The following is a 25,825-nucleotide window of genomic DNA, read 5'->3' on the forward strand; positions in this document are numbered from 1 at the left end:
ATCGATGATAGCCGCTGCAGTGAATCTGTCAGTCAGCTGGGGTAGGTGGGGTTACATTACAGGAAGCCAAGATGGCTGACTTTGAGGAGCCGCTGTCAGATGAAGAGAAGGTTTGAATGCTAATTCTTTGTTTTCTGTTTATTTATCTCATTTGTATTGCCGAATAAGATATTAGGTTTTGATGCATTAAATATCGCGGGCTAGAAATTTTATGTTAAGAGTCCGAAAACTTATTGAAATTGTAAACTTGTGTTAAAGCGATCATTAGCTAACTAGCCCATGCTAGAGCAGCTTGGCTAGCCGCGGTATCAAGTGTTATTGAGGGTGGTTAACCTGCCCGACGCCCTGTTCTGACATGACTTTTACTGAAGCAGTAACTCGTACTTCCTCTTACTGTATTGCGGTTTCCACAATATGTATATGTTTTTTCAAAATGGGTTAAGTAAGTTCCCCCTCAGTCGGCTAACATTAGCTAACGTTACTTTTGCTGTGGATTTCTGGGTCAAACAGATTCAGTTGCAGCTCAAATACTTCACGAGGCTTGACATCACTATAGATACTTTGAGCTTAGGGTGAGCTGCAACAGTGGGACTTCACTTTACATGAACTCAGGGACTGGCAAAGTTCATAGAAGAGGTAATGCAAGTCTGAACTGCCGTTCTGCCACGTAACGTAAATCGACATATATGGTCCGAAAACAAACAAAGGGGATTTTAACACATCTAAGAAGCGAGCTAGGCGACATTCCTCTGATAATATCAGCAAACTACTCCATAGGTCTGTTGACTTTGCGCTGTTAAACAGAGGTAAAGGTGATGCTACTGTTTTTACATAGGTATAAACAACTTAAACAAACGTTTACTTTGGAATTGTTTTTTTTTTTTTTTTAATTATCATAAGTCCTTTGTCTAACAGATGTCAGAAATGAAGAGACATTATCCTCAAACGCACAGATTTTTATGCTCTTCAGTTATAGTTACTGTGCAATTGAATACCCTTTTGATTCAATATGTTTATTACATTTTTGACCTTTTAGCCATTTTAGTCAGGCAAAAAGTTATGTTCATTACTGTATGTCATATTCTCACTGTTAAACTGTTGTCCTTTAGATAATAATACATTTAGCTTGTACTATTCTTCAAATTAAAAATTGTTGTGGCACACTTTTATCAATGCGTTCATGAGTTCTACAGTGGAAAGAGTTTATTCCGCACAGTAGAAAAATCTCAATAATAATGTGTTTGGAGTTTAAATACTGCTGTAGTTTATTATTATTATTCCAGGATAAATTTTGTGCAGTTTTTTTCACAATATGTCACGGAATCTATGAGGTTGTTTACACTAGTTATTTATTATTTTTTAACCATGGTTATTGATTTTCAAATATATAATAATTGTATGAATTAATTTATTTGATTTCAGGTCCGCATAGCGGCCAACTTTGTGACTCATGCTCCACCTGGAGAGTTCAATGAGGTCTTCAATGGTAAGAAGTTGGCAAGTCCTGAATGTTTTAAGGAAAAACAATCTGGCAATAATCTGACTCTAGTAAAATGGACTATTTATCAAAATGTGCCTCAAATTACACCATACAGATATGGAGGGCCGTTTTATTCACAAATAACTAAATGGATGCTGTTATTTACCAATAATTACTAAATTAATAAACACTTTATCAAAAAAATAAAAGTCCCCGTGAAACAAAAACAACATGATATTGAAAAAAATAATGGGGATCTTATTTTGTAAATCATTTTATTTATTTATTTTGAGATTTATTCGTTTAAACCTCAGTCTCTCAGCTCGCTTCACTCTGACCAGAGCCGCCACACAGTGAAATCCCCAGCACTTCATTTAAATATAAGCAATGAAATAAAAGTCCAACATAAAGTGTCACAAAATAAAACACTGTTATGAAATGAATAAAAAATTATTAATAAATCTTTAAATGAATAAATGAAAAGTAGAAAGGAAGAAGTTTCTTTTTAAGATATTTTTGTTTCATCTCATTGAGACACTTATTTAACAGAATATTTATAAATAATTCATAAGTAATAGTGTTTAATTTTGAGCAAAAAGGCTTTCCATACACAAGTGCATTTGTCTTTAACAGCACTTTAGTAACCCAATACTGATGAGTCAGAAAATGCCTCGATGTGAATGCCGATCTGCAGATTCAGATTGAAGGACTTCTCTTGCTAAAAGCTTTTACAGTAAAATGATGGTGTAATAATCATTTCAGAACTTAGTAATACGTTTTTATTGTACATTTTTAAAATGGTTTGCCCTCTAGAAAGCACTTAATGGTTTCTCTTTGTCTCTCTAGATGTTCGGCTTCTTCTCAATAATGACAACCTCCTCAGAGAGGGGGCGTCACAGTAAGTAACATTTGACCTTCATCAGAAATGCAAATTGTCATTCAATCTATTTGAAAGTTGTGAACATCATGGTTTGTATATTAATTCAAATGTGTTGTCTTCCAGTCTGTGCAAAGCCTATTCTTTAATTATTTAGACTTTTTTTAATGTCAGCTTTGTTTTTGTTCACTTTTCTTCCAGGTCATTTGCCCAGTACAACATGGATCAGTTTACTCCTGCCAAAATCGAGGGATATGAAGAACCGGTACGCTTTGTTTAGAAAACTAAATGATAGAAAAGGTTTATACCTTTTCTATCATTTAGTTAGATAAGATATGAACCTTATCTAACTAAGGTTAGATAAGGACAGTTCTTCAGTATTCTTGTCGATTTACTCTTTTTTTTCTTAGGTCCTGATCACAGAGCATGGTGACTTGGGTCAGGGACGTTTCTTGGATCCCCGTAACCGTTTATCGTTTCGCTTCGATCACTTGAGGAAAGAGGTCAGCGACGTTCAGCCATACGATGGAGAGGGGGCTCTGAGAAGCTGGAGAGATGCTTGCGATACTGCTCTTAGTGCCTACGTCAAAGAGCACTACCTTACAGGAGTCTGCACGGTACGTTGCACTAGAGCCTTGGGCTGCATAAAATTTAACCTGACCTCTATTTATAATATCTGTATGTTGCAGGTGTATGAGAAAACAGTTGATGGTCAGCAAACGATTATAGCCTGCATCGAGGGACATCAGTTTCAACCCAAAAACTTCTGGTATAGTTTTCTTTCTTAAAATAAATATTTAATATCACATCCAAATGTTTTAATAAAGTAACTTTACCATGTAGCTTTGTGTTGTCTGCAAACTAATGCATGCTCTGCTTTCTCCCACAAAGGAATGGTCGTTGCAGGTCAGAGTGGAAGCTGACTCTGGGTCAGTCCACAGCTCATGTGGTTGGAGTTTTGAAAATCCAGGTCAGTGAGGGAATCTAATTTCAGATCAGGACTACATAAATCATTTAAAGTAGACTTGCAACATTTTTGTTCCTTTCCATTTAATGTTTAATAATCATAAACATTTGCTTTTCTGCTTCATTCAGGACGTTACCAATATTTTTAAGGATATTGAGCTAAATTTCACTCCAATCATGGAAACAATAAATTGAATCTCCTGTCCACTTTTTTGTGGTATAGCAAAACTCTCAGAAAAACTACATTGGATGCCCCTAACTAAAAATCTTTGGTAATTCCATATAATGTGCAAGAGATGGAATAATTCATCCCCCAGATCGAACTAAGATCCACTGGTCCTCAGCCCGGTTCCGCAGGACCCACTATCCTGCAGGTTTTTGATTAAACTTGAAACCCGGGGTCAGCGTGGCATGAGGGAATAAGTACTGCAGCACATAGCTACTGATTGTGCAACGCTGACACCTGTGTAGTCTTGTTAATTCTGTCTGTGGTTCAGTCATTGTATATCCATCAGTTTCTTTTTGAAGGCAGGTTTTTCCTGTAGTTATCCTTAAAAAACCTGAGAGTGAAGCAGTTCAGTGATAGAGTAGCTACCAACTGTGTAAACCTGTGTGGTATGGAGTTACTCTCCCCATTCCTTATGACCTGGAAAGTACTTCAGTCCCGGTGTTTTGACAGAAAAGTTTCATAAAAGTTGTGTAAACCACAAAAGGTTTATTTTTCTTTCATTAGTGAAATGTCTTATATTTCATTGATAATGTTGTTGATGTATTTAAAAGATATGAGACCTCTAACAGGAGTTTTGTTATGGAGGTTATGGACTAGTATTTAAACATCCTAAACACCTGCCTAATAAAGCATTATATCTTTGTTCAGGTGCATTATTATGAAGATGGGAACGTCCAGCTGGTCAGCCATAAGGAGGTTGAAAACTCAGTACCTGTGACTGTAAGTGACAGTTCTGTATGATTTCATTTATAATCAGCAAACAGTTTAAGATGACTTACTCAGCTGCAGTATTAGAGTACAACAGGATGATTTCATGTTTTATCTTGCAGAGTGAAAGCCAGACTGCGAAGGAATTTATTGACATAATTAGGACTGCAGAAAACGAATACCAGGTACGTATCCGATATTTTTATATACCTGACCCTACATTGCGATCGATCATAAAAAAACATTTTAATATTGGTACTTTGTTTTGTTGCCCTAAGACTGCAATCATTGAAAACTACCAGACCATGTCTGACACGACATTCAAGGCCCTGCGTCGCCAGCTGCCTGTCACACGCACCAAGATCGACTGGAATAAGATCTTAAGCTACAAAATTGGCAAGGAAATGCAGAATGTCTAGAAGAGGGTCAGGTAATGACCCTCTGGATGATGCACACTCCTGTGGGCCCACAACCCATCTATATATGCGCAAGGACTAACCAAAGCATAACTATATTAATGCGGGGGAAGTAAGTAAAATAAAAATGTAACTCAATGTTTGCAGACAGTTGGGCACAAATATGTCTGGAGGAAGGTGTAGGTATTACAAAAATAACAATAAAGATCATGGTTTGGAGAACGGTGTTACTTTTTTGTTTTATCTGCGTTCGGACCGTGCAGGGCTGTGCTCAGGACCGCTTCGTAAAAAAAACCTGTTCTCTGTTTAAGGAAGCACAGAACTCCATAGCTTCAGGTTCCAAAATTCTGATATTCGTCTTTGTGAAACTAATCCTGAGCTGCGTTCAGAGTTACTGCTCTCTGCACACACGGCACAAAGCAGCTGCTGACGAAATTCAAGCACACAATCTCATATCAGGGTTTGACTTTCCTAGAACATAAATTTTCTGAAAGGTTGTTTTCCTTGTCATTTGTTTACCTTGCATGATTGGACTGAAAATCAACTTCACTAGTGGAATTGTTATATGGTCAGAGAAGGAAATTGTTAGGTCGCATTTCAACAGAAACGTTGGAACAGAAAGACGGTTATAGTATTGCTTCTCTGTAATACATAATCCAAATGAAATTCATAGCATTTAAATGCAGCACAAAGCCTGTCACAGCCCTGTTGTACAAGTGCCCCGACAGCTGTATGTTTTTCTGTCAGGTTTGAGGGAATGTTCACTTGTTTTCTCTGTTGGGCTCCACTAATGCATTATCTCTCCGTTCATGCAAGTTGTGACGACAGAAATGAGATAAAGCCACCTCTGCTCTGCTGCATCCTCTAAACATCCTCTGTTCTCTCTTTTTGGTATCAACTTTGCTGTAAATCGTTTTCCGTTTTTTAACGAAGGAAAGCGTCGTCATATTAACCAAAATTTATTTGCCAAAATCTCTTTCCTATGGTAAAGAACTCCATCTTCCTGCTCGTGTGTGTAAAATTTCTATTTTAATATGCTGTCTTTTTGTTGGAGTCTTAGTACATTGCACTCATTGTTCTGGCTGTGTATAAGTCGATGCCAAGTGAATGCAAAGCAGTCGCTATATGGCAAGATGATATACTGTAAATGTAGCATGACTCCTATCAGGCGACATCATTCTCTGTTCTACATGTCTTATGAGTTGGCTGACACCCGATCAGTTACTTGTTACCTATGCTATGTGCTGTGTTCAAACGTCAATATACAGTATAATACAACTGTGTGCCGATCAGTTACAAAGTTAAAGACTGTACTGCCCCATCCTGTTCAAATAAACTGACTTACAATCCATTTATTTACATCTTTCCTTGATAAATGTACACCGTTATAAACACAATTGGTAATAAAGTATGTCTTTCCACTAGATAATAAAAAAAAAATACAGTTTTTAAAAAGCACATTGAATATAAACAGCTAATCTTTATTTCTGTGTTTTTGGGTTGTTGGTATCGCAGCAGAAACAAGAGCTAAGCCTCTGTAGATGCTGGTTATTGAGCAATATGACTGAGTTAAAACTGGTTCAGCCTTGTGTCTGAGACAGAGTTGCATGACCATGACGGATGATACCAAGAACGGAAAGGCTGAAGCAAACAGTGAGAGTGATTGTCAACGGCCATCATTTTTCCATCTGATTGGTTTTGGTGCATTTATACCACTGGTGAAATGAGCTGAAATCTGAAAAAGAAAATAATACACAACTCTGAAAGAAAACAAACAAACTAGAGGTTAGTTCTAAGAGTACCTTTGCTAGTATGACTGCCGTTGTTTTATTAGGTAAAGACTGTAAGAAAGACAGATGATTCATCACTTGAAGGAATGGACAATTTATTTAAAGCACTGAATACTTAGGGTGTTAATGATATGAGCATTTACTAGTGATAAAAGAACAGAACCCCAGACAGGTTGTACATATATGACTTTAAATAAATGTGCAAATCTAACGTGATTCAGTTGATTACTGCTTTTGAAATAAAAACATGTTACAAAATAAAGTGGTAGGCCAATAAAAATAAAATAATCTTGTGTGTAGTTCTACAAGACACAGTGCTATATATAATTGACACACATATATACATACATAGTAAAAATGGTCACAATTGTGTTTCAAAGTATGAACATCTAAAATATTTACTGCGAGGGATAATGAAGCAACATTTTCAGCTTGTGTAGAGCAGAATTCAACATTCCCTGGATATGCTGTGTTCATAAAAAACTGTGTTGATGTGTAGTCAATGCAGTGCAAAATGTGCTCTCCCTTTTTCAAGACAAATCTCAGTGTTTTCATGACAAGTAAACACAAACAATAAATGCATCAAATGTTCATTCATAGGAAAATTTTCTTGACATATTTACAATAAAAAAACATGTGGTCCATCTCCATAAAAATTGCATAGGGACTCACAATAAAAGCATTAAAAACCTTTCTTGTCTTTGTAAAATTGTAATAGCTACATGCTTGCTATGCTCTACTAGCCATACATTTGAGAAATCCTCTTTATTTTGGGTTCGCTTCTGAATAAACTCTTCAAAGGTTTGACGAGTAAATCCATAAGTGAAAACAAACAAATCACAAGCACAACTCCAGTCCGTTTTGTTTGTCAGAATTTAAGCTTGTTTTTTTACTGATGGTTGATGCTCAAACTCATAGATAAAATTCAGAAATTTGACATTTAGGGTAACTACATAATGATAGCAATATAAAAAATAACTAAATCCAATAAAGGAATTTGCAATCTCTTTTAAGTAATTGTTTACCAATTGTTTCTCATGTTGTGCCTTTGAGGTAGGAATACAACAAACAATGCATCCAGTATACACTGCCTTGAAAATACATTCATACTTCAAACTTTTCCATGTTTTCCACTTTATAACCACAAACCTTAGTGTATTGTATTGAGATTTCAAGTCATAGACTAAAGCAAAGTAGTGCATCATTGTTTAGCAGACAAAACACCACATGGTTCACACTTTATTCTTTACAAAGAAAATATAAAAATGTGTGGGTTTTTATAATGCATTCACCCCCTTTTACTGTGATACTCCTAAATAAAATTTAGTGCAACCATTTGTCTTTATTCTGCTGATTAGTAAACTGAATTCCTCTGGGTAATAAATTAGTCCCAGATGTTTGTTACAGAATATTACTGAACAAACAGCATCACCAAGACCAAGGAACACAGCAGACAGGTCAGAAAATGGTGGTTGTGAAAACTATTTACTCAGAGGATTAGTACACTAATGCTACTTTGCACTAGCCTATCTCACATTATGGCTACAACCTACAACACATTGATGGTTGAAGCTATAATGTGAAAACATGTTTAAAGGGTATGAACGTTTTTTACAAGGCATTTTGATTTTCAATGCTAATATTAAATGTCTTAAACTTAGTTAACATCAGAAACTGAAGTAGCTGATTTCTTCAACAATTAGCTTGCACGGTCTGGACATTAGGCACTAGGATAAGACCAGGTCTGATTCCTTGGCTCCCTCCTGCCCACTGCTGTTGTGCCCACAGTTCCCTGTAAGCTCTGGGAAGAGGCTGGTCCGAGCAGAGTGATTTGGGGAACCCGGAGTTGGACTCATGCCAGGCCTTTTAGGTGGAATTGGAGGAGGATGGGTCTTCTCTGAACGAGGTGTGAGAGGAGAGCGAAAGCACGGAGATAATGGCCCTGAAGAAGGCGACCTCCCCCCTGTAGGAGATGCGGCCAGATTGCGGTAGTCTGTGCCAAATGGTGAGTTGTTAATTGGCGTGGACTTCACTCCGGCCTGCTGGCTGGTGAAGCGGGACAGCACCTGAGTGACTGTGCTACGGGCCAGCTGCTTAGCCGGGTTGTGCTCTGGCGGAGGAGGGGTGGATGAGGTGGTTGGAGAGAGGTCTCTGGGGGAAAGAGGCCCACAGTGCTGCTGCTGCTGATCGAGCTCGGCCTGACTCTGGAACTTGTGTCTGGCGGCCTGAAATCTCTGATTGACTCCAGCCTGGTAGGACTGAAGGAAGCCCGGGCTGCCCAGGCGCTTTGCTAGAACTGGAGAGGAAACGGGGGAGGAGGAGAGGGAAGAGGAGGCCGTGCTGGAGGGAGAGTGAGGATGAGGAAAAGGGTGGATAGGGGAATGGAGAAGGATTCCACCTCCATTGTCCACTCCATTTTCTGCCCCTTTCACTTCATGTGTTAATGGTTCTGTCTCTTTATGAGACTGAAGGCCATTGACCTTTGGCACAGTAGAGGATTTTGAAGTAATCTTTCCATCAAGCTCAGTCTGAACAGAACTGGACACCATCTTGCCCTGTGACTCCTTCACCTCGGTCGCAGCCTCTTTTACCTCTGTTTTACTTTCCTGAGGCTCAGCCAACCTTTTTCTAAGTTCTTTCACTTGTTTTTCAAGCTCTCTGCCCTTTTCCTCCTCTGCCTCTAGTCTGGCTTTCAGCTGCTCTCTTTCAGTATCAAACTCAGCCGTCTGCCACTCCGACTTGACCTCCAGCTGGGCCACCTTGTTCTTCTCGTACTCAAGAACTTGCTGGAGCTTCTCGAGGGCGCAGGTCTCTTCCTGCAGCAGCACGTGGAGTTGAGAGACCTTCTGTGCCTCCTCCTGAGCTTGGCTGCTGGCCTTCTGGAGCTCCAGCGTCAGACTGGAGGAGAGCTGCTGCTCCTGGGACAGCGACTCCTCCACCTTGCTCACCACTTGTGCCTGTTCCTTCTCCAACCTCTGCACCGTTGCAAGCTCCACCTCCAGCTGGAAAAGAGAAACAGAAATGTGAAGGCGAGCGGGGCTTCCGCTTTTGGCCACAAGGAGGCAACACTGTGCTGTTTGAACAAAAGCTTTTTTATTCTTTTCATTGTATTTTTTTGGCACAAAACATTTTCAAATCCAAATTATCTTTAATTCTATCCATACTATATGTGCTATAAAATAAATGTATCGCTGTATTTAGTACTCTTACTGTTTATGTACTACCATTTATGTAACATTAAATGGCTTATCTGACACTGATTACACTATTAAAAAGTTTAATTTACACATAATCTAAAAGGGACCCAAAATTTTACATTTACAAAGTTATACATTTCTGGTGGGAATGTGAGGTCTACTTCTATCTAATTTTTCCTGGGCCTCTTTAAATATGCTTCTGATAAACAAACCACACCTGAATCATAAAGAGGTAGGATAAAAAAAAAAAAGAAATATGTGTCATCAAAGTGTCCGAAGAGGCACAGAAAGGAGGTCATTGTTCATGTTTCGCCTTGTAAAAGAATTATCTGCTTGCATGGCATGTTTATGGACAGTCCACTTGCTTTTAGGTCATCAGAGGGTGAATGGGCTGGTTCTAACCTTTGTTGAGTATTAAAAGGAAATAGAAGGTGATGAAATACAACCATGTGTTTGAAAGGAAAGAAAACACCAAGAGGCAGGAGAGCCTAAGGAAGTCACTGAGGGGACCCTGTGTTACATAAGGCCCCTGTGTAATTGTGCGCTCACAGCGTGTGTTTGCCAGCTGACCTTGCATTAGACGTGAACATCCATTATCTCAGGTTTCCTGAGGCCATAAAGCCCCATGGCTGCTGGACAACTGAACAATGGTCTCTTCCTCATCTGTTTCCCATGGAACAGTTATGGGCTTGTGCATACAGTAAGAGTGCCTCTGTGCGTGTGTAAATTTTATAAAGGCCAAGCCCTCTCCACCCTTCTGAGTTACACAGAGGAACTACCTCTGACGCATCTCTGCTCATTTTGTTTTTGATCTCAGCAAGAATATTTTTTAAAAAGAAAGCACACAGTGCAGACAGTCACATGAGACAGAAACAGAATTGTCTTCAATGAACGCTCCCATCTGCAGCGTATTACACAAGTGCTCACACCCCTTGAGCTTTTCCATATTTTGTCACATTACTATGCCGCAAACTTCAAAGACTTTTATTGAGGATCTATGAGAAAATCCAGGGGTCTACCACAATTAAAATCAAAGCAGCCATTTTTGCCCTCAGTCCATCCAAATAAACCTCATCTAGAGCCACACATCCTACATGGCCTTTGAAAAACAATTACTTTGAATTTTTGATCAAATGTCTACTATGAATTTGCTATCAACAAAAAAAAAGATCACTGAACAACAAAGTGATCAGCTCATTTGCACAAATGCACTAGTGACGTTTTGTCTCTTTCTGTTCATTTCAAATGTTTTAGTTCCATCTTTCTTGGTTTCTTGACACTTAGTTGAACATAGTTACTGTATGTGAGATGCTATATTGTTTCAAACCTCACTCCGCTTTAAACTTCTCCATTACTCTATCCCTGATAGAGGCTGTTTCCTCATAAAGCTTCAACTCGACCTTCACAGAGCAACTGTATTTAGCTAATATGAGCTAATATTAGATGCTGACGGATAAAATTTACTAACAAAGTCACTTCTAAAGGCCATCAGAGTAAAGGGGTTCAGTACAAATGCATGCCACACTCTTTAGACTTTAACAGTGTATCATTATCGTTCCACTTCACAGTTACTAACCACTTTGTGTTACTGTTCCTTATAAAAAGCTGAAAAAAAATCCATTTCATTTTGTAGTTTCAATGTGACAAAATCTGAAAATGTTCAAGGAACTTAAGATGTTTTTACAGTACAGGGCACTCACATAGTAACAGTTTTCTTTAAGCTTGACATGTCACACACACCTGTTGCAGCAGCTTATCTCTTTCTGTCTCGAGAACAAAGACATAGTCGGCACGCCGAGCAGATTCCTGGACAAACCGCTGTTTCTCCTCCTCCAGAGCGGTGATCATCTGAACAATGACACAGACAAGTGATAACACTAGGAGCTAATGTGTAGACAGGTTTAGTGAAGAGCATGAAAGTGATGTAATTCTCCTTAAGTAATTAACAGGTAAAGTCAGGGAGCAATAACCTAGTTGTAAACAAAACAAAAAAACACCAACTAATTTTCCAGATACTTAATCACTATTAAACTTGGTTTGTATCCTTTTCCAAACTGATTTAGTCCATCTATACATTTATATAACTCCAACAAAGATCCGATTTGCAGTAAAAATAAAGACAAAACCTCCCCTAAGCCATGAAGCTTACATATTCTCACAATAAATTCAGTGAACAAATTTCCTGCCTTATGTGACTTTGGCCGCGTTGCAACCTCAAATCACAAACCTGAAACATGAACTACTGACTGCTTATGGGCATCGTTTGCTATTTACCCTCCTGTGTCTGCTCTCGGCAGCAGCCAACTGTCCCATCATCCTCTCCTGCATCCTCTTACAGTGAGTCATGACCAGTTTCAGCACAGCCAGAGGGTTTGGGCCCACCGCCCGGCCAAGCGGATGTGTTTGGGGTTGCCTGATTGTGGTCTGGCGCTCTGCGGCTTCTTCGTCCCGCTGCAGGGCCAGGAATGGATCGCTGAGGTCATACTCCCCATAGCGGTCTTGGACAAACTCATCTCGGTGTTGGGCCTGAGGACACACAACAAATATGTAGAATTAGAGTTAAGTATCCGAGGAGGGGGCTTACCTTTAATTGTGTGCGACAAAGCATGTTTATTTTTAAGAATATAACTAGAGAAGGGTTTTCTTCTTATGAACAAATATAGAATTATAATAAAAACAGAGGCAAAAACAGACTATGTTTTTAAAAATCAAAGGAAAAAATTGTTAATTCCCACTTGTGCTTTGGTTGATGACATCACGAGAGGTACAGGACACAATGCTGAGTGGAGACTTGATGGATTTTAACTTTCTGATGCTTTTCAGTTACATCTGAAAAGTAATTTTTTTCCACGACAGGTAGACTTCAAAAGCTGCCACCATGTGGCTTATTGTTGCAAAGTTGTTGTTTTTTTCTTTCTAAAAGTATATCTGAGATGTTTTGGTCCATTCATATAAACACATCTGAAAAGGGAATTTAAATAAGAACATGCAAATGAGGAAAAATCAAGATAAATAGAAATAGACGTCACCATAGTAAGTTTATCTTTGTGAGAGTATCTTGTTAAAAATAATGTTTACAGCTACCAAAAATAATTAGAAAACCTAACAATGGCAGGTTGCAATATAGGTGACAAACTATATCTGAAGCGAGTTTGATCTTTTTATCAAACTCGCTCTTCATTGTACATTACTGAAAATCCTGGGAAGTGACTATGTCAGTGCACAGGTTCCCTAAAATTACATTTTGTTTACATTTCGTTTTAGGAGGACACACACTCAGAAAAAAAAGATGTGCAGGCATGTTTGTGTTCGTATGTGTTCATATGTGTTCAGGAGGTCTGCGACGGGCGCTGTTATCATCAGCATGAGAGCAAGCAGATGGCCGTTCCTATCAACCTAAACACAAAGAGATGAGGCACTGCTGTCCAACCCCCACATGGGGCAGATGTTAACTCCTCCCTGGAGATGCAGTGGTGACAAACTGAGACGTTAAACATCTTCCTTACTCACATACATCACTTGCTTCTAAAAAAACAAAAAAGAGGCAAAATTATATCAAACCAAAAATACATTTGTTTAAAGGCAAACACTAAACTATGGCTAAAAGAGTCTTATAGAAAACTAAACTTTAGAGCGCATATGTTAAGCTGTTTTAAGTGAAACAGTATGGGGCCTCATTGACCTCCACCCTGGTCACAGTGTCATCAGGGGGTCTCATTAGCTTCACAACAGTTTGTTGGTTCGAGTTCTTGGGGCACTCGGGGTCAGTTTTGTGTCTCGGTGATTAAAGCACGGGCGGAAGAGTTCACACCGTTTGACATCAGGACACCTATAATTTTCTCCTTATGCAGTCTTCAGCAGAATCTCTAGTCCACAAGCTTACATTGCACCACTAAATGTCGCTCCGTTCTTGAGTCAGACCTCCTCATTTCTCAGGTTTTTGTCAGCTTCTTTTCCCGTGTGCCTCCAGAAATTGGCCCGTTTGAACACACATTCACTCCCCGAGGGCTCGGAGCGAGAATGGTGTATTTGTGGCTTGTTCTCAGTTTGAACCAAGACTATGGCTCTATGCCAAGGCAACTTAACAGAACTTGTACTCTCTCTTTTTTTTTTTTTTTACAATATCATGCTTTACCTCCAGATCTGATACAGTGCTCTTCAAAGCATGAGCCCCAACTCTTTTATTGTTTAAACTTTTGCAAGAAAACTTTTAATTAATTTGTGAGTAAGCCAGCATGTTTATGTGCATTTTACTTTAAAACAGACCTGCTAAATGCCAAAACTGTGTTCTTTTATGGTTAGCCTTACGCTACAGGCTTTAAATAGACCATTAAACACTGCACTTTAAGTGTGTGCAGAGGCCCAGTCTTGCATGAGGCTTTTTTTTTTGTCAGGATAGGTCTGATCATAATGACAGGGTGTGCTTTCCTTTATGACAGGGCACAACAGGCGAACCCTGTCGGTTGTCAAGCTCTTATCCCTGCCCGGCAGCTGATGACAAATGCTCCTTATAGCAAGTCGTGGGAAAGTACACATTATTTGTGAATAATTTACAGCTGTATTTTGTATTCGGAATGATGTTGAATTTTAATAAATGTACTTGAGCGTGTCACCTTCTATTGGATTCCCCGCAGCAAAAGGTGCGTGTTTGGAAAAAAAAAAGAAGATTTCTTTCACCTGGAAACACTGTCAGTCACCTACAGCCTCGGGGGGAACAGGCCTCTGTATGCTGAACTAAGCCACAGAGTCCTGTTCCCCCAGTAAGTCTCCTGAAATGACTGTCAGATAATGAAGTCAGAGGTGAACATGAACAAAAATCCCAGCAGCAAAATGTGCTGGTTGCATTTCTCCAATTACAAATCTAAAGTTCTCATTCTGACTCAGCTGCAACTATCACTGGCAAAGAGCAAAGGACATTCACACACCTCCCGTGGCTTGCAGAAGTATCTGTATCTCATGAACTTATCAGATATTGTCGCTTTGCAACCACAAGTATCAATGTCTTTTATAGGAACTTTATGTGACAGACTGACACAAAGTGACACGTAGCTTTCAGGGGAAAGGAAAATTAAATAGTTTTAATTAATTATTTCTCATTACAAATAAAAATTTGAAAGGTGCAGTGTGCATAAGTATTCTGAACCACCTTCAAAGGGCCACATCTTTGTGGCTATCTCTTATTAAACCATTCCAGTTCAGTCAGGTTGCATAGCAACATTTGAAGCCTTGCCACACATTCCCCATTATATTTAAGTGTGGAGATTGATTGGGCCATCATAGCGGATAACTACTCTTTGATCTAATCAGGTCTTTTTCTAGGTGTGGTTGTATGTTTATTAGTTATTGTGATGCTGAAAGGCAAATCAGCCTCAAGTCTACTGCAGTTCCAAACATGTTTTCTTCCAAGACATTCTTGTATTTAGTTCTGCCTGTCATCACATAAACTTTGAAATAGTTATTTGACCCTGTTAAATAAATAAATAAATAATAATAATAAAAACATCCACCAAGCATGATGTTGCCACCATGTTTAGTCACTATTCCCTGTGCGAGTCACATTTGGGCTGCGCCACACTGCTTTCTTTCAACGATGGCTTCTAGCCACTCTTACATTGAGACCATACTCAGTGCATGACAAACAGATCAGTCATAGTGCATGACAGGAAGAATCAGTCCTGCAGACTGAATGCCTTATCATCCCCATGTTATGGGATGATAAGGCTCAATGCATGGCATACAAAACATAATGTCCTTTGAACGATTGTATTGCATCCACAGAGTCGTTGTAATTATGATTACAATACAATACACTGGTATGGTACATTTTAAGCATGTTTTAGCATACAGCTTCAATTCCCTATTAAAGGGGGAAAAAATATAAAAAGATTCATTTAACTGAATAAAAAACATTTTCTCATTTGGACACAGAAACATTAAAATTTGACATTTAGAAAATTCTGAGAGTTAAAACTGACTATTCATGCCAACATCATTACAAGCCATACTTCTGATATACATCACATTAACTTACATATATCTGTTTTAAAATATAATTTTGCAAAGAACTTCTGAAACTGTGACAATACTAGTTTTATACATTTTCTAAACCCTTAGTCATTGATTACCTGAAATTAAATCATAAATATTCCTATTCTTATATAACTGTTATGGTTAAGATTTTTCTCAAAAAAGAAAATTATTTACCACTCCTATTGTGAAAACAATAACATCTTTCACAGGAAGGTGACTAAATTACCGCCTTAAAAGTGAAGAGCTACACTAGCTGCTGAAACTAAAATTCCCTGTTTAGATGGCTGAAAGGAAACCTAGAAAAAATAACTGGTACTTTCTTTCATAGCTAAAAATGTAAAACGATGTAAATTGCCCCGTAGTTTCATTTTTAAATGTCCATTAAGCTCAGTCTTAAGTGCTCCAACTCCTTTGAGATTGAGAACTAATGGTAGAAAAATGAACTTGTCTGGGCAAGTGTTACCCTTCTAGACAATACTTGGCCTGGGAACAGGATTAAAGTCTCTAAATAAAAACTGAATAAACTACAGAAAGACAGAGCTGAGACTGTAGACCTCTCCTTTATTAAGCGTAATTAGCTGTGTGCTTAGAACTCAAACCATGTCCCCCGCACCTGCCACCCACACATTAACCACAGATGGCATTTAGATAAACCCGAAGCACCAAAACAAACATCTCCGAGTAATGTTTAACTGCCTCAAAAACACAGTTTCTGATGAAACAGAGAAGCAGCTTGTTGTCAGCCTTTGAACACTTATTGCTTTGGGCATAACATGTAGTGTCACTGGGTGGAACGAGGAAGTACTTTGGTTTATCTTCAGAAGGAGTCAAATATTAAACTGTGAGGCAATTCATTGACCTGTAGCCTGGGTATGCCTTCATGAGAAATTAACTTTTTAGATATTTGCTGTGAATGGCAGTGTTAGAAGGACATTTATTTATAATCAGGGTCTAGATAAAAATTGGGACAAATAAGCACAATAAGGAGTACATACTAAGTTTATGTTACTCTAATTGATGAACTGTCACTGTAGTATAATATGCATTGGTGCCACCAGGTCAGGCCTAACATAACATAACATAACATAACATAACATAACATAACATAACATAACATAACATAACATAACATAACATAACATAACATAACATAACATAACATAACATAACATAACATAACATAACATAACATAACATAACATAACATACAAAGCTTTAAAAGTGAACCTTGTTGGTACTTTCTGCTCAGGTTTTCTTTTTAAACATGTCCAAATTGGGCTTTGCCTCTTGAGTAGCTTTAGTGTACACACTCTTATCTGCACAGCCCACTCCTGCCAGGCTCAATAGAGTCATGTTTTCCTGACTCTATTGGAGTCAGGAAAACATGTCAGCCTGCAAAAATAGACAAAACATTTTAGGACTACAGGATGTGACATCATATGGAAAAACAACAAAAAAAAAAGTGCTGAGAACGAAAGCAACAGGTTGACCACACAAAACGTGTTTCTTAGCCAAACAAAACAAAGCTACTTCAGCTGTCAAACAGCAATGCACCTCAAATACATAGGTGTGTATCTGAAAAGCAAATGTGCAGGTATAAATTGAGTAAGAAGCTTACATGAATTTATCAGTCAAAATACTAACTTGGGGTTTTAAATTATTTATTTGAACTGTTATTTGTGTGGTGGGCTAATATACAACACAACTTCAAATACTTTTATATTGTGAATTTTCTCTAATAACCACATGTCTCACACAAGTTATGATGTTTTCTGTTTGAGGTAAGGCTTTGAGAGAGCCAAAACAGAAACCTAAATCTAGCCTGCTATATTCAACTCAAAGCTAATATTCGCCTTTATTTAGCACCAGTGCCCTGGTGGACTTTTTCTTTTATTTCATCTATGCATCAGTAACATCAGCAGTAGACCAGCCCCACAGAGTAATAACACCACCACCATGCTTATCAGGGAGAGTTGGACACAGTGATTTAGAAAATGTAGCTAAATTTCTCCAAAAAGCCGTTTTATCATTGCAGTGAAATAGTTGAATCTTTCTCATCTGATCATAAAACCTTTTGTCCTGACAGTATTTAGCTAAGCATGAAGAGATTCTTTAAGGGCTGTTTTGTCAGCATCCTCTCAGCGCCTGTTGATGTGAAACTCCTTTTACTGGGGAAAGAGACACTGGTTTTCCAGTAACTTCCAGTTTATCATATGATTTAGCTTGGTTGAACACCATAACCAATTTACCCCCATTTGAGGGTGACAGCTTAGGCCAGATGAAAGACTCTACATTGTAGTTGAATGTTCAAACAAGAAAAAGACCCTTAATGTTCATCCAGACTCTTTTGGACCTCTACTCAAATGAAAAGATGCTCACTGAAAAGTCAATGTGATGTAACCATCAAATTTCTGATCAGCAGAATGGACAACTAGAATCCAACTAGAAGCATGAAAATTGTGTAATTTTGTTGCACTTAGCTATGAGATTCTTTACTAAAGAGGGTGTGCGTTTATTTAAGGAAGTATGTATAATTTTGACCCTGTGTGAATTAGAGAAATCCTGCAAAAATATTTTTTTTACTGTCTTCAAGGTTTATGTTAGATTTTCAGTCCGCCACAAAAAAAGACAATAGTTCACATAACTCATTACCTTTCTCCCCCTCCAAATTAATTCATACAGGGTAATTATGAATGTAAACAAACCTCTAGACGTGTGTTATTTAACCTTTTAACTTGTATTTCTTTTCAGCTGCAGAAACTCTGCACTGGATTTGAACTACGATAATAATAGCTCGAGATCTCTACAGATAAGGACGATTGTCAAGTTGAAAGATACACCACACCTCTTGGAATGCAGAAGTTGCCTGGTGTAAGATCACAGGAATTTTCCCTCTAGAAAAGCCGCTTCCTTAGCAATGAGAAGTGGAAACGGTACAATCGAGAATCTGTAGAGACAAGTCCCAAAGGTGATGACATCTAGCTTTGGCAGGCAGTGGAGCAGTGGTTTTTGGAGTATTTTGTGTAGTGGAAGGCCTACAATCTAATACATATATATACCAAAGTGGGTCTGTGTACTGCACAGGTGCAGTATGTAATTGTATCGAACACATAAGATAAGCAGTCAAGAACTGCTTCAAGACAAACATTACAGTTAATGCTTGCAGCATAACAGCAAAACATTCAAAATATAAGCAAACATCGCAAGCATCTAATTGGTGATCAGAGATAGAGTTTATTTACTTCCCTACTCGCCCTGGAGATTTCCTATACACTAACTACCCCGGCTTTGACCAGGCAGCAATTTGCTGCACGGGCCCTCAGCGGGAACAAGGGAAGTCAGTCATTTGAGCCTATGACACAGTTCATCCTCTGCTCAGTAAACACTCAACAGAGAGGTTGTGGTTAAACATGAAAAGTGTCCCCCACTGTGTGGCTGTGTTTGAATGTGAGGGAAGGAGGAGAACATGAAAGCAGCTTTACAGTGCAGTTGTCCTAGGGGTATCACTGAGTGAGTGTATCAAACACGGCATGCTTCATATTTCAGTGGGTTTTGTTGGTGTGAATTTTTGCCATTCCATTGAAATTAGGTTTTTTCATAATAGTGGCTGCAAAGCCTTTTAGATAATATACTCCATAAAGGTCTATAGACATGTTCTCTCTTTCAACTTCAATGATCACAACTTTAGATCGAAAGTGAAGTATTTATTTCCTTAACAGTTTCACTCATGCTCAGTACGGCTCCCGTTACTCATGAGTGTGAAAAGTGGCCGGCAGCATGGAGAAAGCTAATTGGACCAGACACGTACACTGACAAGCATTGTTCCTGGTGGAAAGCTGCGCTCTTTCACTTGAGCATGAGTGAAAGAGCTCCAGAGAACTGAATGAGGGGTTTAGGAACAACTGGAGAGACAGTCCTTTATCAGCGGATGCCACAGAGATTGTTGCTGAGCTACATCCGAGTAATGTGTGCTTTGGCGAGTTAAGCTGTCCAAATTGACAGCATTCACATGCTGACTGGGTCAGTTCTACCCACAAAGGAAGCGCACCATGCATGTTCCTTCTTTCGTCACATTCAAAGGCGTTCCAAGCTCAGCTGGATACAGACAAGACAACTATTGTAAGGTCTGAAGCATGGTATTGAGTCAACATGCCACATGTATGGGCCTGTTTACTGCTATCAAGTTATATCAAGATTTTGCAAAGTTTCAAAATCACAAACTTTTCTATGAAACATCTTTGATGGTTTATAAAGTTCTGGTTGGTGAGACACCATACATGTCTGTGACCAGCGATTTCTCCATCAGTTTGGAGCATAGAGTATCATCTTTCCCTCATCTGCTGCGCTTAACTGCTGATCAGTTGGCTGAAAGAACACTAAACATTTGTCTTGCTTACATACTAGACAAATTTGTTTGAAAATAAATAGGCTGTATTTGCCAAAAAAAACACACACACAACCAAATTAAGAAAACTACAACCTAATCTATATCTCCCAGTCCATTCTACTGTCTGCTTGACATGAAGTTAGTGTGACGTAAGTATTATTTTCTGTACCCACCCATTAGGGACTGCTAAGAGTCTCTACAGATGTCCATAAATAGCACAGATTTATTTGACCGAGTTGACTGCGAGTGCTGACAGGACAATAACACTCCCATTCAATGGGTAGTGCCAAACAGCGTTTTTTTTTTTTTTTTTTTAAAGCAACGAGCTAAATCACAAGTTGAGAATAAAAACAAAGACACTTATTTTTAAGAAACACATTGCGGTGAGATACTGATGGTTTTCCCAGCATGGAAATGTCACAACTCACCCACAAAACTAAATTAATATTCTGATGAGAAATTGCTCAGTTCACTCTTTCTGGCTCTTCCCTTCTCAGCTGACAGTGTTTTAACAAGTGCATTACTGGCCTCTATGAGCCTGTCGTAAACGCTGTGTATTACAGAGGGCCGCGTGGTGGTTCAACTGAGCTAGATATAGTTAGAAAATGAGTTCAAAGTGCTTAACTCTAAACAAAACCTTCTGTTTGTATTTTATAGAGTAAAACTGATGTGAAAACAATGTATTTCTCAAGATATATTTGAGACCTGATAACTGATGACGGATTGGTAAACCACATGGTCATATCCACATCAAAAGAAATCCCAAAGACTGGTCTGACCAGTAATAATACTGTTGCTCTGTTGGATTAAAAGGCCTTAGAAGCCAGAATGGCCCCCGCTCCATTGTCCTCTTAAGCTCTGTTTCCTCTGGTTCCTGTTTACACATCCCCTCCCAGTTTGTTCACATTCTTTCACGCAGAATAAAGTGAAACCTTTAGCACTAATCGATGCTTTATTTAATGAACTGCTTAGATGGCGCTAACATTACAGGATATTTTATGGTCTTATGGTTTTTAAATGTGGAACAGGCGTGGTGCTGTCTGCAGGCGAGATGCTGTGGTTTTAAACTCACTCTGAGGGTGTGTATGACTACATCCTGGGCCTCCAGTTCTCCCTCCAGGATACTGAGGAGAGTCAGCAGCTCTGCTCGACTTAGAGCCTCTACGTTCATCTTCTCCACCTGAGATGAGAAAGACCAAGAATTAAACATATAATCAAACATAACAGTATTTCGGATATATCTTAAAAAGCAAGAAATCGGGAAAAGCTTTGGGATTTAGACATATATTTGTGATTTCTGGCACATACTGTCCTGTTTGTTGTGTGTTTGATTGTGAGTGGTACAGAAGTAATTTACAATGAGACTTGGGGGTCCCATCTGTGGTCTCACAGTGTTGTGCTCCGGGTTATAAACAGGAAGCCATTAGCATATCTGCCCATTTTGTTGCACAGGGACAGGGGACAGTTGCCTGTTTTATTCTGTCTCAAATGTTAGCAAAAATATGTATTTGCTTTAGATCTTAAGGCTAATGTTTCATAATTTCCAGCACCGTTTTTTTTTCTTCCTTTTTTAATCATCTTAACTCTGCATCACCGTGCTCTTTATCTGATGTATTGTGTGATTCATCTGCTATGTCCAGTGTGGTCAGAGAAGCCAGACATGACACACACATCCCGCATCTGACCTCATCTATAAAAGTGTAAGAAACCCAAAACAGTCATCTCAAATTTCTGGAATGTGGCTGCTCCCTTCAGTGTTAATTAAATGTTTGACAAGGTACGTGTCAGCTGTGAAGTCAGATAACCGATGCTGGATAATAATCAGCTTATCACCCCCACCACACACTGTGTTTTAATAAGACACCATGGTGCAAGAACAACTGACATAGCACTACATATTCCCAGAAGTTACATTATTCCTACTCAAGAGTCTAACGTGTGGGTCCCAAATCAAAAGCAGGCCTGCTGAATACTGTGTTGGAAAAGTATTCAAGTTTTTCACATTAAAATTACTTAATTGAATATATGTTATTGGAATTTTATGTGACGGACAGACACAAAGTAGTGCATAGTTGTGAAGTAAAAGGAAAAGGATTTGTTGTTTGAAAAACTTTACACAAAAACAAAATCTAAAAAGTGAAAATGTATTCAGTCTGGTTTATTTGGATACGCCTAAATAAAATACAGTTCAAGCAAATGTTCCCAGAATTCCCTTAATAGGATTCAACTGTGTGTTATTAATTGTCACTATTTATACAACTGTTCTGTGAAGGCCATTAGATTACTTTTTTAGAATTTTACTGAGCAAACATAAAAAAACACCAAAGAACAAAGGAGGCAGGTCGGGAATAAAATTATGTACAAGTTTAAATCAGGGTTTTTCTATGGAAACAAAAAATCCAAGAAAGAACTTAGAAAACGGAAAGACGATGGCTTAAGTGCAAACCTATTAAGACGTGGTCTTCCATCTAAGCTGACAGGTCAAACAAGTAAAGCATAATTGGCTGAATCAGCTAAACTCCAGAGGAGCTGGAAAGATTCATAGCTCAGGTGGGAGAATATGTCAAAAAGACAACTATTAGTTGTCTGCTTTACAAATCTGGCCGTTAAAGAAAAGATTGTAAGTGTTTAAAGGCAGCCATGAGAAGTCTTATAGCTCTCTACACGGCATGTAGGAAAGAGACAAGAAACACATAAAACGAGGAGGTTGGGTCAGATGAGAGCAGAATTAACAGGAAACCAAGACTACACATAACTCTGAAAACACCAGCCAACCTCATGCTGTGTAAATGCTTTTCTAAAACAATAAAGGGAAGCTGTTGAATCTGTTTGGACTCGAAGGGAATATCTATAGACCAGAAGAACAAATTTAAGAAAAAAAAACTTTGTATGGTGCTTTTTTGTAAATAGCACTTGGTGAAACTTTCATTGCAAATAAAGCTTTTAGAGAAATACACCAAAAGAATACCAGCTGTAATAACATGCAGCAAAATGTGGTTTCAACAAAGTATTGACTTGAAGGGCTTGGATAGAAATGCCCATCACCCTTAACCAGATTTTTATTTTCAAAAAACTTTAAAACCATGTGTTTTCTTTCTTTCCGTGACACATTATGTGCTACATTTTATTAGTCAATCACATAAAACCCAAATAAAGAGCATTTCAGTGTGTGGCTATAAAAAGTTAAAATAGTCTAAATACTTTTGCCATGCACTAGATCTTTTCTAATTTCTGTTTTCAGTCTAATAAAATATTTATGAAGCCATCTGCCTAATTGTTTAACAAACCTTCCCTTTTCATCTCACAATCATGCAGTTTGCAAGAGTCTACTTTCAAACCAAGCATTCCCAGCATATTCTCTGACTCTCCAAAATTCCTATGTGCTTTCTGTGGCTCACCGCACATTCATAACAAAGCAAAAGAGTGTGAACTAATTTACCAACTTGTTATGTATCTCAAGGGTGGCCAGTCTTGCCCAATCGCATTCTTTTAAGTCAGTGAAAACATTAGTGTGCATTGTGGCTGTTGGTCCTAACTCCCTGCAATGATACCTGATATCACGGCTTATAAATCAACTACCGTGGAAAATCATTCCAGCATTCCAGGGATACCCACACCATGGGAATAGTCTGAAGTAAATTTATGAGACCCACTTTGAAGCCCACATGCTTTTAAGTGGCAGCTTTGCAGTTTGCATAGACGCTGATAGATTACTTAGAAACAGCAATAATATTATTAAGGTAAACATTTAGAAATCAGAGATATTCAAAGAAACTTATGGCTTAGTGAAAAAAAAATGTCAGTGAGAAAGAAGAAACTGTCACTAGATAAAATTCATAGTTTGTTTCTACGTTTACTTCTTCCAGCTGTAAAGTTAACTAAGGGACTAGTCATTCTAAATGAAAAGACAGGATCCATGCTGGTAATGATTGAGTGTGTTTTTGTGTTTTACACATGATCACTGTGCTCTTTGAGGAGCAGTGGATCCACCTGCCGACATGAGCCTTTGTCTGACACATGGCGCTATCATTATTTTCCCAAATTGTGCTATTCAGTTCAATTGCAAAGTGACACAGGTCTCACAAATACATCACACAATAGCCATCATCCATCGACAGCCTGCAGTGAAAATGGCAAAATCAATAATGAATCATTATTGTTCCATTACTATTACCATAGCTACAACTGAAAGGAAAAAAAATTAAATCCTGTAATAGCTCAATTTATTTAACATCATTAAGAAAAAATACATGTATGCAATCCAGAGTGCATTGCTTGAAAGTTTACTTGAATTGCAAAGCCACTCATCGTGAAAAAATAATTAACATTATGATGCCAACACATGCAATTATCCATTTTTGCCTTTGAGTTAATAAGAAAGCTATAAGTATGAAGTAAATAGGAGGCCCATGTTTACCCCGGGCATACCGTGTGAACATACCTTCATGCGCTCTTGTCTGGTCGCATTAATTGTTTCCCAAAACCAGAAACGAGACTCCACAACAGCATGAATCAATGCACTCCACTGTCACAGGCGCTCCTGCTCTCAGGCGAGCAGCGTGAACAACAGACTCTCATTGACGAGGCAGTAAGCCAATCAACGGCGCGCAGAGTGGCACACCAACCAATAACTGTCAGGACTCGCGCCACGGGGCGGTTCTAAGGGCGTACCCGCGCCTGTGGGATAAACCTCTTTGTTTCATCGGGACGTCCAACGGTTGGATTACTGACCACACAAGTGTAAAATAGTCCTACTATTTATTATTTTCAAACGAATTTAGCCACGCTTAAATGTGTCACCTGTCCTGATGAGGGGTTTCAAACTGGAAACAAAACAGCGCGTAAAAAAATGGCTATTTTATCTAAGTAATAAAAATAATGAAACAAAATAGTGAAAAAAAAATCAAAAAGGTTTTTGCGATTTTCTTTTATCTAAACGCATTTATTTTTGTGTACATATAAAACCGCCCAAACCGACTCCACTCCTTCCACAACACAAGAAAATCCCTGCTCAGAATGAGTTGAGCTGCCCACGATGCGTCAACTCCCCTTGACGGCCGAATAAGAGCAGCACAACACAGTTTCTACACAACACAGCGCCACACACTGAGGCGCTTGGAAATATTTCCCCAACATTGATTTGTGTGTTTTTCTAATTATTTTTTTTTTCGGAATAAATCTAATTTTCCTGAGTCTATAAACCATATCTGAAATCTGTTTTCCACCTGTCACAAGTGTCAAAGAAAAGTGGGTTTGTTCTTCTTTTTTTTTTAAGTCAGGCAATGAACTGTATGATATGTTCACCTCCGCTTCTTTTGTTTTTTGCTGTCACAGTCCATTGTAAACAAAGAACACAGTGTCGACAAGGATGTGACGGTTTTGCAATGGGATCTCCTGCAGTACAAAGGGTAATCCTAAATATAGCCATAGCAGTTATTCAGTTGAAGCTGAAATAAAATACTTTTCCCTTGTAATCCCCTTGTAAATAGTTCACTGACTTCAAAAATGTAAAGTCTGTTGAATAAAGGGCACCACAGGTTTAAGAAAGTTGAAGTGCATTTATGTATTGAAATAGATAATAAAGATGAGAATGTTAAGTTTGTGTGAAGGTCAGTGTTACCAAATGATGGACACACATTTTTTATTGGCTAAAAAAACCATCACCCCAGCATTTCAAATCATCATAGTGTGTAAATACTTATAAGTTTAACTTATATTCTTGGGGTATTTATAACAAAATATTTT

The 25,825-nt window shown here is 38.5% G+C and overlaps 2 protein-coding genes across 2 annotated transcripts; one reads left to right on the plus strand and one right to left on the minus strand.

The window, feature by feature from the left end:
• The first annotated feature begins 4 nt into the window (after window positions 1-4).
• LOC102218227 (F-actin-capping protein subunit alpha-1) lies at window positions 5-6,027 on the plus strand. Its single transcript, XM_005811225.3, has 10 exons — window positions 5-110; window positions 1,423-1,486; window positions 2,327-2,378; window positions 2,559-2,622; window positions 2,768-2,974; window positions 3,047-3,126; window positions 3,249-3,327; window positions 4,201-4,272; window positions 4,383-4,445; window positions 4,539-6,027. Exons 1-10 carry the CDS (start codon window positions 72-74, stop codon window positions 4,677-4,679), a joined length of 861 nt encoding a protein of 286 aa, XP_005811282.1. The 5' UTR covers window positions 5-71; the 3' UTR covers window positions 4,680-6,027.
• A 517-nt stretch (window positions 6,028-6,544) lies between these two features.
• On the minus strand, window positions 6,545-24,701 carry LOC102220295 (CTTNBP2 N-terminal-like protein). Its single transcript, XM_014473384.2, has 5 exons — window positions 24,522-24,701; window positions 21,153-21,260; window positions 11,938-12,189; window positions 11,404-11,511; window positions 6,545-9,468 (listed from the first exon to the last, which is right to left on the minus strand). Exons 1-5 carry the CDS (start codon window positions 24,525-24,527, stop codon window positions 8,194-8,196), a joined length of 1,749 nt encoding a protein of 582 aa, XP_014328870.2. The 5' UTR covers window positions 24,528-24,701; the 3' UTR covers window positions 6,545-8,193.
• Between the last annotated feature and the right edge of the window lie 1,124 nt (window positions 24,702-25,825).

Source organism: Xiphophorus maculatus, chromosome 1 (genome assembly GCF_002775205.1).
Source record: "Xiphophorus maculatus strain JP 163 A chromosome 1, X_maculatus-5.0-male, whole genome shotgun sequence".
NCBI lineage: Eukaryota > Metazoa > Chordata > Actinopteri > Cyprinodontiformes > Poeciliidae > Xiphophorus > Xiphophorus maculatus.